Source organism: Hoplias malabaricus, chromosome Y, assembly GCF_029633855.1.
Source record: "Hoplias malabaricus isolate fHopMal1 chromosome Y, fHopMal1.hap1, whole genome shotgun sequence".
In the NCBI taxonomy this organism is placed as follows: domain Eukaryota; kingdom Metazoa; phylum Chordata; class Actinopteri; order Characiformes; family Erythrinidae; genus Hoplias; species Hoplias malabaricus.
Genome location: NC_089820.1, coordinates 12,702,741 through 12,716,494, shown reverse-complemented (window position 1 = coordinate 12,716,494; position 13,754 = coordinate 12,702,741). Strand labels below are relative to the sequence as shown.

General features: G+C 41.1%; 1 protein-coding gene across 1 annotated transcript in view; it reads left to right on the top strand.

Annotated features, from left to right (window-relative positions):
* The first annotated feature begins 8,249 nt into the window (after nt 1-8,249).
* The window catches only part of LOC136679406 (calcium-binding protein 7-like), a 44,995-nt gene continuing 39,490 nt past the window's right edge, over nt 8,250-13,754 (top strand). Inside the window, exon 1 of the mRNA XM_066657911.1 lies at nt 8,250-8,707. Coding sequence (XP_066514008.1) covers nt 8,599-8,707 — 109 coding nt within the window. The 5' untranslated portion in view covers nt 8,250-8,598. The remainder of the gene's footprint in view (nt 8,708-13,754) is intronic.

Genomic DNA, 13,754 nt, shown 5'->3' with positions numbered 1-13,754 from the left:
ATGAAGTTTCTCATAAAGTGAGAAGCAATGACCTATTTTTGCTCACAAAAACTGAGCTTTTGTGAAGGTTCCTTTTATACTTTTGATATTCACCTGCTTGTACTGTAATGCTTTAAAAGAGTGTGACATAAATGTTCTATAAACTTTTCACTCTTATTTTGATCCTGTCTCAACTTTTTAGAGTGAGTGTGAGGCATCAGATAATGAATGCATTCGTTTGTACAAAACACAATCAAATTGGTCAGTGAATATATTGGAAAACCTTTCTTTGTCGTTTTTTCAGCTAAAATGATGTTTCAGTAGAATAAACAGATCACAGATTCATGATTTATTTGTAATGTACAAAATATCCCAACATTTCTGGAAATAGATGTTGGATATATGTTTAGACATTCATATATGCTACATATATCCACACTTATTAGCTCCTTTAGTATGGCTCTTTTTTATTCTTTATCCTATACTCTACTGATTGTATTTTATTTTCCATAAGTTAAATATTTTTAGGGCGGCACGTTGGTGCAGCAGGTAGTGTTTCAGTCACACAGCTCCAGGGGGTTGTGAGTTCAAGTCCCGCTCTGTGTGTTTCCTCCGGGTGCTCCGGTTTCCTCCCACGGTCCAAAAACACACGTTGGTAGGTGGATTGGAGACTCAAAAGTGACCATAGGTGTGAGTGTGTGAGTGAATGTGTGAGTGTGTGTGTTGCCCTGTGAAGGACTGGCGCCCCCTCCAGGGTGTATTCCTGCCTTGCGCCCAATGTTTCCAGGTAGACTCTGGACCCACCGCGATCCTGAACTGGATAAGCGGTTACAGATAATGAATGAATTAATAAATATTTTCAGTAGTATTGTGATTACCTGGTCTGTTTAGTATGGTAGATTTTCTCCACAAGTGCACTCTCATACAGTAGATGTACATCTTTATAGTTGTAAAAACATATTCTCTCTAATGTTATTACACACATGTAATAGCACATGTGTAATTACATTAGTAATCAGACAGATACCGTAGATGTACATTAATGGTCACTAAAGCCTCAAACAGTATAAATGTACCTTTAAAAGTACATCAGTGTTTAAAAGTCCAGTTTTGTTCTGTAAAGGTACATTACATTCTCTTTTCCAGAAGGAGAGATACATGTTTATAATCTTTCAGTATAGAACGGTGTCATATAAAAAAAACAGATGAAATGGGGCGTATTAAATCATTAATTCATTATCTGTAAGCGCTTATCCAGTTCAGGGTCGTGGTGGGTCCAGAGCCTACCTGGAATCATTGGGGGCAAGGCTGGAATACACCCTGGAGGGGGCGCTAGTCCTTCACAGGGCAACACAGACACACACACACACACACACATACATACGGACATTTTTGAGTCGCCAATCCAGCTACCAACGTGTGTTTTTGGACTGTGGGAGGAAACCCACACGGACACGGGGAGAACACACCAATTCCTCACAGACAGTCACCCGGAGCGGGAATCGAACCCACAACCTCCAGGTCCCTGGAGATGTGTGACTGAGACACTACCTGCTGGGCCACCATGCCGCCCCGTATGAAATCAACACAATTTTATAACCTACATTTATAATAAAATAAGCTACAATTATGTTCCCTAATTAAAGGTACTAATTTCTGCCCTTGAGGGTACCACCACAGAGACAAAATGTCTGACAGTGTGCACTCACCAAGACAAATTCCTTGTGCAACATACTTGGGGAAATAAAATGTTGCTGATTCACAATCTTTTTATGCTTCTGTGTTCAGGACCCCCTCAGGACCACCACAGAGCAGATATTATTTGGGCGGTGGATCCTTCTCATCTCTGCAGCAATACTGATGTATTAGGGATGTGCTAGTGTTTGTTGTGCTGGTATGAGCTGAATAGACACAGCAGGTCCTGTGAGGGTCCTGACCACCAAAGAACATTGTTTTGGCTGATTAGGATTTAAGAATCAGAGCTAAGTGCAGTATGACTCCTATAGGATTGTCTGCTGTCTGTTCATTTGTGTTGAAATGAAGTAATACTGGGCTGACAAAAACAACCGAAAGAAAAAACCCACATATATTAAAGTCACAGAACCAAATACTAAAGTATATTAAACACACATCATTAGATTTGAGGAGAAAAATAAAAATGCAGTAAAGATCCCTTTAGGAATCACTTTTACTAAATATATGCACAGAATTCCTATGGGCTTTTCTATGAAGTCTGCTCTGTCCCATCTCTGTGACGACGGATATCCTGAACCACTGAACTGGACAGGAGAAGTGGACAGGCTGGACAGTAAACTGGACACACAGTGGTCTGTATGGGCCTCCAGATTCACTGATGCACTTGACAGTGTTGTCTGGTCAGTGGTTTGTGAAGATTCAGGCTTTGAGTGCTCTGCTCTGGATTAGCAGTTCTGAGCTGTAAGGGCAGAGCCCAGTCAAGGTGTTCTATATTGTACCAAATAAACACTCCATATCCAATAACAGAACCCCTTTTAGTTTTCCTTCACAGTGTAGAACCATTTAGAATTCCAAAACCCATTTCTATGTCATTAAATGGTTAATATATAAACAAAGCTGGAGTGTATTTGTGTTAGATTCTCAAATGTAGACTGTGTCAGAGTTATTCACCTAATGCACTTTTCTTAAAAGTCCTTACAAAAATAACATGAGACAAAAATGAGACTGAAAAACATCTGGCCAAGACAAAAAAAAAAACATATATTATTTATGAATTATTATAAGTCTGAGATGAGAAACCACTGTGAGACTTTACCGCTCTTCTAAAATTCATAAATGGGCTCTTTTTCCCAGGAGAAATATTCATTGCCGGAGGAAACCCACACAGACACAGGCAGAACACATCAAACTTCTCACAGACAGTGAACCAAGGACTTTACTACATTTTGGTATATAGTGCTGCCCATGGTTACTGGAAAATATTTAAATATTCACTCATGTATAATAGGTTTATGTATCATTTATTTACATAGATGTACTTTAATCAATATTTACATATATGTATGTATCTACCCCAATCTTAAAAATTTCAATTAATGCAGTTTTTAATACCATTTTTAAAGCTTTGTTTTCTGGTGTATTTTTCTGTCCCAGCTTGTCTGCAAATTGCAGAAAATGATCAGCATTGATCAGCACAGTGTGTGCATTTTGATAAAATGATAAAAACGCCTTTGAGAATGGTGGTTGTATATATTTTTTCCAATATCGCCTACTCTTCCACAAAAAAGCAGGATCTTGTTGAGAATTCCGCAAGGTCCTGTGGGTCAGGAAGAGAGAGGAGGACTGATCAGTGAAGTAGATGAGTCATGGAGGGAATGTGGACGTACTTGGACAGGAAGATTTCTCTTTGTTCACTGGATGTGGTGCATGGACCCCAATCAAAGACACAGTACAGAATCTGGAGGGGAGTTGTAATATTAGCAGCATTTTCAGTGTAGAGGGATTTGCTTAGTACTGGCCGCAGTAAACCTGGAGTCAATGACAAGTTCAATGTGTGAGTGTGTAAGTGACTGGGTGAGTGGCATCCTGTCCAGGGTATGTTCCTGCCTTGTGCCTAATGATTTCAGATCACCTAATGAGCTCCAGACCACCCACGACCCAGACATGGATGAAACATGTTAAAGAACGTGATTGACCCTGTGACCTAAAGCTTTTGTGGCCCCCCCACAATGGTGTCCCCCTTTGCTGTAGTAGAAGCCTTTACTTTTCTAGGAAGGACTTATATACTGGGACAATACTGGAACTTTTCTGTAAGGATTTGATTGTATTCATCGACAAAAACTTTAATGTGGTCATGTCCTGAAGTTGGATGATTGGTTCTGGATTGCCAATGCCACTCACACTAATCCCAAAGGTATCAGATAATGCTTCTTCTTGGTTCCACTTTATGTTAAATGTCTCTAATAATTGTGTAATTACACATGCACAACATAGGCAACAACAATGTAACTACTGATGAATTAGTTCCTGTTACAATTGGATTACAGTAGTAAAGCTTATGTATGTGTATCATCTTCAGTTTTGCTTTGTTTAATTACACAAGTGGATCTTCATATATATAACAGCATATTCTCTCTCATGTTATTACACACATGTAATAGCACATGTGTAATTACATTAGTAATCAGACTGGAACAAGATTTTTTTTTGTTCCAGAAGCCTTATCTGGCAGGTATGTATTAACTTATATTAACACATCAAACTGGATTTGCCATAGTTTCTAACATTAATATTTATGTTATTTTTGAGACATTCTAAACAGTTTCAGCTTTAAACAATTCCGTAATGTATTAGTTCAATGGATGTCCATAAAATGTATCATTTAAGAAATTACATTTTTACTAAACATAAAATATCTTGTCTAAATAAGTTTAATGTCATTATTAGGATACATGTACTAAATAACTTAGTTTCATTCATTCATCATCTGTAACCGCTTGTCCAGTTCAGGGTCGCGGTGGGTCCAGAGCCTACCTGGAATCATTGGACGCAAGGTGGGTATACACCCTGGAGGGGGCACCAGATCTTCACAGGGCAACACACATACTCACACATTCACTCACACACTCGGACACTTTTGAGTCTACCAACGTGTGTTTTTGGACTGTAGGAGGAAACTGGAGCAGCCGGAGGAAACCCACGGGGACACAGGACAAACACACCAAACTCCTCACAGACAGTCACCCGAAGCGGGAATCAAACCCACAACCTCCAGGCCCCTGGAGCTTTGTGACTGCTGTGTGTCTTTAATGATGAATCATTGCAGAGTAAATATGTAAAAGTTACACTTTAACAGTGCGAGTTTTTCCTGTGTAGTTATGTAGTATGTTATAATTGAGTGGTTATACAGATATTGCTTAGAGTTAATAACAATGTAACACATTTAAATAATTTCATAAATGTTACACTGTGAAATTATGGTCATCCACTGAACTATCACATCACAGAATGGTTTAAAGCTGAAACTGTTTACAATGTGTCAACAATAACAAATATTAGCTAAATGTTAGAAACAATGGCAAATCCAGTTTAATGTGTTAATATAAGTTAATACATACCTGCCAGATAAGGCTTCTGGAACAAAAGAAATCCTGTTCCAGTCTGATTACTAATGTAATTACACATGTGCTATTACATGTGTGTAATAACATGAGACAGAATATGCTGTTACAACTATGAAGATCTACTTGTTTAATTACACAAAGCAAAACTGCAGTCGATACACATACATAAGCTTTACTACTGCAATCCATCTGTAACCAGTACTAATTCAGCAGTAGTTACATTGTTGTTGCATATGTTGTTCATGTGTACTACACAGTTATTAGAGACACTTAATATAAAGTGGGAACACAGTTGCAGTACTCCGCCCAGTGCTCAGGGTCTTTGGTCATGGTGACCTTGGGCCCAGCAGCATGTTTATTTCTATGGAGATTATACAAACTGTGTGCACATGATTGAACACAATGTTCAGACAGCTAGGCATTAAAGTTGTAAAGTAACTTGGACACTTACCATTTTCCAAAGCGCACAAAACCATCAGTGTCCCAAAATTTCACAATTACCATTGTCAGACTGCATGCTCAACACTGCCCTCTGGTGACAGACAGACAGCGTGTGTCCACAGGTTGATGGACAGTAATATAACGCAGCTTCTGGAAGCATGGGGTCTGACCAGTGAGCAATGACTTTCAGCGGGCACTTCGTTACTCAGCATGTGTCTGCATCTAGTGTGGCACTATTGACTGCCCGGTTGCTGGCTGACCTTTTGAGTGGGGGGTCCCGTGGCGAGGGTGTTTTGTGGCATGGGTGAATTGTGGAGAAGGTTACAGCTTCATCGGCGGCGAGGCTAAGAGGCAGCTCTTTGTGCTTCAGGTTTGTCCAGGCTGGACAGTGAGAGTGCAGGGATCAATATTCTCCACAATGAGTGGGACGCCATGCAGAGAGATAGAGCTCCGCACTTACTTACATGGACTTATTTTACTGCCTCCTTTGTGTGGATTCCTTTGCTTTGTTGAGGTATTGTTAGCAGTGGGAAAGTCAAGCTGGATGCCAAAGTCTGAGAGAGAGATAGAGAGAGAGAGAGAGAGATGAATTTATCACTATTCATTTTCAGCAGAACTCTATCAGTGGGGGAAAAAAAAGCTGACAGTCGTAAATTTGGACAATTTCTCTTGTTCAATTAATCATAAAGTCTTTATTTTAAAAATATATAAATATACACAGTAGATATAGACACATTGTGGCCCGGAGTCTGCAGACATCACGTATAATTAGTCATTTCAGCACCCACTGTGGACACAGATATATCTCTAAATAAAATAAGGAAAAATGAAATTGGATAGAGCTGATAGAGGGGTATTGTGTTGTGAAGCAGTGAAACTGCATTCTCTTTGAAATTATGTACCTTCATCCAATAGAGCGGCGATGAGATGGAGTGTTGTTTGCGATTCAGTCTTAATTATGAACCGAAATAATAAATGTCCTCACAGCAATATTTCAATCTCTCTCTCTTTATCTATCTATCTGTCTACGTATGTGTGGCTATAAAGACAATAGACTTTACAGCTGTCACTCATCTGTGCCACAGGAGGCAGTTTTCTTGCTTTTTCTCTGCTCTCTTTTCATATACCTCCCTATCCCTCCATCTCTCTATTGCTTTATCTCCCTTTATCCCTTCCCCTGAACCTGTGCCCTTATCTCATGCCCAAGGACGGTCACAATCCACAGAGAGCATTCAGAGCAGCCCAGAGAGACCACCTGCTGAGAGTGTGAGAGAGAGAGAGAGAGAGAGAGAGAGAGAGAGAGAGTGAGAGAGAGAGAGAGAGAGAATGAGAGAGAGGGTGGGGGTTGGAAAAAGGGGAGAGTGAAGAAAGAGAAAGCAAAGGAGGTGGACGTACAATCAAGACATCCTCCTTCTAGGCAGAGTGAGTATATGAGAAAGATATAAAGCAAAAAGGGAGAAAGAAAGAAAGAAAGAAAGAAAGAAAGGGTTAAAAGAAAAGAAAACCATAGGAGAGAGAGAGAGAGAGAGAGAGAGAGAGAGGGAGAGAGAGAGAGAGAAAGAGAGAGAGAGGGAGAGAGAGACTTATTGACTGATGGAGGACCACATCTCTGCTCAACCTTGAAGCCTATTGTTGATACAGGCCTCACCTGCTTTGATTCTATCACTGCATTCAGCACTGAAACTGACCACGAGAGAGAGAGAGAGAGAGAGAGAGAGAGAGAGAGAGAGAGAGAGAGAGAGAGAGAATGAATGACATTCTGCATCTCTCATCTTCCATCACAAGAGTCCATCGGGTTTTGATAGACCACACCTGCGTCCACAGCAGCCACAGCTGGGTCAGTATCAGCCGAGTCTTCAGCTCCATCAGGGCCAGACATGCAACAAGATAACAGCAAGCCACGGGGTAAGGGGAGGGGGGTGGGGGTATGTGTGGAGAGCCATTGGCATTTGCTCTGAAACACCTGCCTTGCAAATACAACAGCAATGAGACTGCAGCATGAAACCAGGAGCCAGGGCTGAGGCGTTCAGACAGACACTGATAAACACGGAGCTCTGACTGCATGCAGTTACAGGCCCCACGTGTACGGGTGAACCTCCACAGAGAGGCGTGACATAAAAGCGGACGGTCTCCTGCAGCCGTAACTGTGCTCAGTGTCGTCATGTCCAACACCAAGCGTCAGCCAGAAGAGTCTAACCTCGCCACAGCTCCGAGATTCAGCCTTAGAAGTTGATATATTTTTGCATCTATCTCTCTCTCTGTCCCTGTGTGTGTTTGTGTGTGTGCGTCACCGCAGCCCGCGCGGATCTAGAGACGAGAGCGCGCGCTGTATAGACACGGGAAGGACCTAAGTGAGAGCAGGAGCAACAGCGCGAGGATCATCTCCCGCACAAGAGCACGAGGCGTTTGTTAACTGCACGAGACGATCGTTTACAGCACGTGTTTCACGACAACCGTGAAGAGGGAGGAGGCATTTAATTACATCGTGAGTTTGTAAACACTGGGGCATCCGCAACGCGCGCATCCGGCAGTGCACGCGCCCCGACGCGTCCAGGAACACGCGCTCCGTTCCGTCCGCGCTTTTAGTTAAAAAAAAAAGTTATAGGTCCTGATAAGCGCGCGCGAGAGAGAGAGAGAGAGAGAGAGAGAGAGAGAGAGAGAGAGAGAGGGGAGGGCGAGAGGGGGATCATCCTCTAGCGCGGGGAATTTTCCTGCGTAAAGTAGCGTCGCCAAACAGCGAGGATCGAGAACATGGGCACGAGATCCACAGACCTGCGCCTCGGCCACCTCGCGACTGACCACCGACTGACCACCCACTGACCACCGACTTGACCTCGCGCGCGCAGGTGAGCTCAGTTGAGAGGGAGCTACAGGTGTGGGGTGAGACTCGCGCGCCGAGCTTTGCAGCGCTGGAGCTTTATCGCGCCGCTCGCGCTCATATCTCTTCATACCTCCTCTTCCTTCTTCCTCGGATGCGAGGAGCGCGCGCGTCCGCGGTGTCGCCGCTGTGAGTGAGCGAGTGTCCGGGCTCCGGGTTTCTGGGAATCATTTATGAGGATCGCGAGCGCACACCGCAATCATGCCCATGCACCCCGTCACCTCCACCCTGATGTACCGGGGAATGTGTACCATCCCCGACATCCTCTCATACAGAGCTCCGGTCAACCTGCCCGAGGACGAGGTGGAGGGTGAGTCCCATACAGAGAGAGAGAGAGAGAGAGAGAGAGAGAGAGAGAGAGAGAGAGAGAGAGAGAGAGAATTGTTGCATTCTGTGCAGAATGAACACCTGCAGTCCAATCTCATGCTTTAGAATTCACATAAACAGAGCATAATTAACACTGTATCACTGTGGAACAACTGAGTTAAGAATAAACAAACACACGATGTAGAACTAATGTCACACATCATGTAGAATTAAGTCATAATGTAGATCTAATGCAGTGTCTTCTGTAGAAACTGTTAAACACCCGCAGTGTAGAACTACAGCACCTATAGAATGAACACAGCTGCAGTGTACAATAAACACACACAATGTAGAAATAATTATTGGTAGAATTAACACATACCCCCACACACATTGTAAAATTAATCATAGAATTAAAACACATTCAGTGTAGCATTAACAGTGTAAATAAAGTGTAAATTAGTGCAGCATGAAGTGCAGAATTAACCCATACACACTCACGCACATAATAGAAGTATGCACCTATAAATTTAACACACCTTCAATGTAGCATGATGTGTAGTGTGCGGTGTGATAGTGTAGAGTTAATAGCTGGAACATGTACAGTGTATAACATTAATGGTTATGGTGCAGAATGCAGCCTGTGATTAAACATTTGCAGCACCTATAGTTCATAATTAATTCTTCACTGTTCATTCCTTGTTGTTGGCATCTGAAAATGTACATATTAATTCCACATGTTTATTCTACACTGCAGGTATTAATCCTACTGCACAGGTTAATATCTGCAGTGTACAACTGACAAGAAATAGAATTAACATCATTTAAAACCCAGTTAGTAACCCGGTATTTATTGTAGTTACATTTGCATATGTATTACAAGCTGTGTATGTATTATTACTTACAGTTTGTAATACCCATTGTATACAAACACTTTAGTTTCTTATGTGTTACATATGTATTACAAGCTTATTACAAAATTACACATGTAGTTAACAACAGTGTTAAAATACTTGAGCTTATAAGACACATTTAACTCAACATTGTGCATTTTACTAAGCATTGGGATTGTTGTTTATTTCATAATGTGTCCAGTCACCTAATCATGTACTGGTTTAATCATTTTGATTATATTATTGATGATGTTGCCATAACATATCAGAAAGCCAAACTCAAAGCTTTATATTTGACCAAGTCTTTGTCTGGACACTTTGAATATAGGGCACCTGTATCTACTCGGAACGAGCTTGTGCACTGGGAATAGAATCACTTTGTCTGTAAAGTAGCCAGTTACTTTTTCTATAAAATGGCACATAGTCTTTTATTCTCTGAATGATTTCACCTTCTTATTTCATGTCATTGGTAACATAAAGCAAAAGTACATCATATAAAATCACTGCCTAGACAAGGTGTCTTTGTTTCCTATCAAAATTCCCTGACCTTAATCTGCCTTCTGAGTTCTGATTGCTTCAGTGTGCACTAGTGAGTGGGGAAAATAAAATTAACTAACAATATCAAGTGTTTCCTTTCTTTCACTTAGTTCAGAGAATATCTGTAATGTAGTAAAACCTCTAATAACCCAAATATATGTAACTGTAGAGAGGAAAACACATTGATCTCAATTTCCTCTTGATTTTAAGGCTCAGGGTTCAGCACCCTGGACAGCACCTCTTGAGTCTTCATGCAATATGTGCACTTTAACTGACATTTTCCTGATTTTCTTAGTCATTTAGCTTTATAATGTCACCTAGCATGTGATCTAGCTTTATAAAGAGGGTGGGGGGTATAACATTTGGCTTTAAATCTGGGAAATATGGAACTGTGTTCTCTGGACAGTTGTAGCAACATCCACTACATTTGGTATGATTGATGAGTTGAGTTAGTGACTCAAAACTAATTGTCCAACATCAGTACCCAACATCACAAATACTCTTATGGCTGTATTCCATTAGTTCCTGACTGAAATGGTCCAGTATGTAGTGAAAGGTTATCCATGAAGAGCATAATACTTATTAATTTCCTTCATTTCAGGCGTCCTCAAATGTTTAATTCTCATTTCACCCTTTTAATCATTCAATGGCATAGAAAGCCAGGCTTTTCCTCAGTGATATATGTTGTGCATGAGGAAAAGGGCTCACATATTTGCACACTGTAAGCATAAGTCTATGGGCCTGTCTTTTCTGACACATTGTGTTCTTGTGGAAAAAAACAAGGAGAAAGACCAAAGACACTGATCTCAATTTTCCAAAAGGTTTATGTGGTTTTATCTTTGAGAAAAGACATTCCTTTGCTGATATAGTGAAAGGCATAGATCTACATGGTAATCCCTCTACCACGGGCACACACACACACACACACACACACACACACTGAAATCAATTTCAATTCCATTGTCAACTGTAGTATATTGATTTATTTTTCCCAGGTTAAAGCAATAATTTGACTGGTTATTGAGTCAGTATAATGGCTATCAGAGCAAGACGATTTGATACACATTATGTTTTCTGGACACTATTGCTGGCTTCATCGGTTGTCCACAAACGCAAGGGATTCTGTTTGAAGATGAGCTTAATTGATGAACATTAGCCGTGACGTGTCCCTTAATTTAACTCAAGCCCTATGACTAATGCTGTTGCCAATTCTACAGCTCACCCTAGATCTAAAACTGACCATAGAGCCATAATTAATGCTGGATTAAAAGGAAAAAGGACAAATAAATAAATAAATGCCCACCTCTCCCCCCATAAAAATGTATTTCTCCATTATTTGGTGGTGGAAGTACAGAGAAAGATCAAGAACAAGATTACGTCATCATTAAATCTTGGGTTCCAGGAACCTTTGGTTAGGTACCAATCACTGGATGATCACATGGAACATCCAACAAAACCTTCCATTTTGGAGTTTGATTTCAATTGTTTGAATTCAATGCTTTGACCATTATGACTACTGCAAATTGTTCACAGGTGTGAATGTGTGTGAGTGACTGGGTGAGTGTGTGATGTCCCCCTGTTGTGGTGCCTTGTCCATGTCTCATGGTGTTGTCTTGTCTCATGCCCAGGATAGTGAGTAGGCTCTGGACCCTGATCAGAACGAAGCCGTTACATGAACTCAGTGAATGAATAAATTAATGAACGAATGAATGAATGGAAGCCACAAAGTGTCTGCTTCAAACACATCAACTTCACAAACTGTCTATCAGCGGCGATTGCTCTAAGACTGCAAGGGAAGCTCAGCTTCCCCTAAAATGTAAAAAAATAAGTGATCAAATATATACTGTTGTGTGTACATGTCGTTGAATAAATATGCACTACAACGCGCTCAACTTTTGTTCAGAATCAGCTTCTTATCACTGGTAAAGACGCAGCTTTCCTCTCAATCATTCCCGCAGCTTCACAGTGATTTAAACAGTGAGGACGCTGAGTGTCCACAGAGTTCAATGGAGAAGCAGCGAAGTGCTGCGAAACGAGACGAGTCATTGGATAAAGGCTGGGCTTTGTCCCACCCATCGGACGTTAAGCGTCTCTGGGGGTCTATGGGGCAGTGGGCTGGCCTCGGCTGGCCCGGACGCTCAGCTTCTGCATGATGATTGGATGATCTGTCTGAGGCTGAATCGCTTTTTGATTGACAGCAAAATGAGCGAATCAGCGATCTTTTGGTGTAAAGATCCATGGGAGCATTACATTTTCATTCTGTTCTGAGTTGAACCAGACACTTTCTTAATCCTCTTAGCAGCATTTTCTTTGTTAAAAACGACTAGCGATAAATCGAGCTTCTATTTCGGGTGGGTTTTTTTGTAGCTGCTTGTGTTTGGAGACTGACTTCTATCACTCTTTCTGACTTCTATCGCAGTTTCTGTCCAGCGGGTGCTGCTGAGCCCCTCAACCGTCACAAAGCACTCACAGGCAGACACATTTCACATGGGCCAAGGCCGTTTAAGCAGCCTAGCTCTGCTGACCATTGAGAGGACACTAGTCAAGTCCCTGGAAAAGACGCCTTGTTGGTACGACAGGGTCACAGACCCTTTTCTTGAAAAGGAACGGAGGGTAGAATTTACGTATAAATAAACTGACACATTTTATGATGTAGGCCGAAACTGAGCTTCCCCTCCTTGAAAGACCAACATCCGACACTGCTGTCTATATACCCCACCTCTTCACAGACAGCATTTTAACAAGACAACCCAGTCAATGGCTTTAATACTGTGGCTAATCAGTATATGTCCCATATTTTCCCAAGATTAAAGGAATGGTCAATCTGTTTCCAGGCCAGTCTCTGCTTTCCCACCACAGATTAAAACAGATATTTGGTGATTTGTTGAAAAGGTCAGAAAAATTGGTTGATGCAAAAGACTAGAATGGCACCTTGCCAAATCAGACCTTCATTTAATACCACAGCTTTAATTATAGAATGGACAAAGTATCAGTTAATCAAATGCCTCAACATTAAATACAATTTCATTTACAGCATCCAGCCTTTGCCTTTTCTGCAGCTTCCGTCATTGAGAGATATGCTTTCTGTTATTAGCAGACATCTACGGGGACATTTTTAGTTTATTAAATTTTCACTGTGTGAAGGACTGCTGCTCTGCTGAAATGATGCAGTAAACTATATTCTGACTCACTCAAAAATATACACATTCACTCATCTACTCACTCATCACTCACTCACATACTCATTAACATTCTCACTTATTAATTGACTGATCCACAAGGGGGTGCTTTTGTGCTTGGCATCGATGTCATTTTGGGACCTTGTAATGAAAATGAAAAAAAAGTAAAAGCACAGGAAAAATAAAGTTAAAATAATTACCATTAAATTAAGTGCAGTTCTGCTTTTGGAAGAAATCCAGGCCATATATTAAATACATTTGCATCTTTATTTTATGAATTGCCTTCATTCCATAGTAATTTATATGTAAATATAACTGCTACGTACCCGAATATTGATATTCATCATAATTACCGTGTACGCTTTGAATGAAGTAGATATAGAACAGACTGAAAGACCTCAGAGTGCTCCTTTAAAACTGCTCTTATGATTCCTACAAGGCC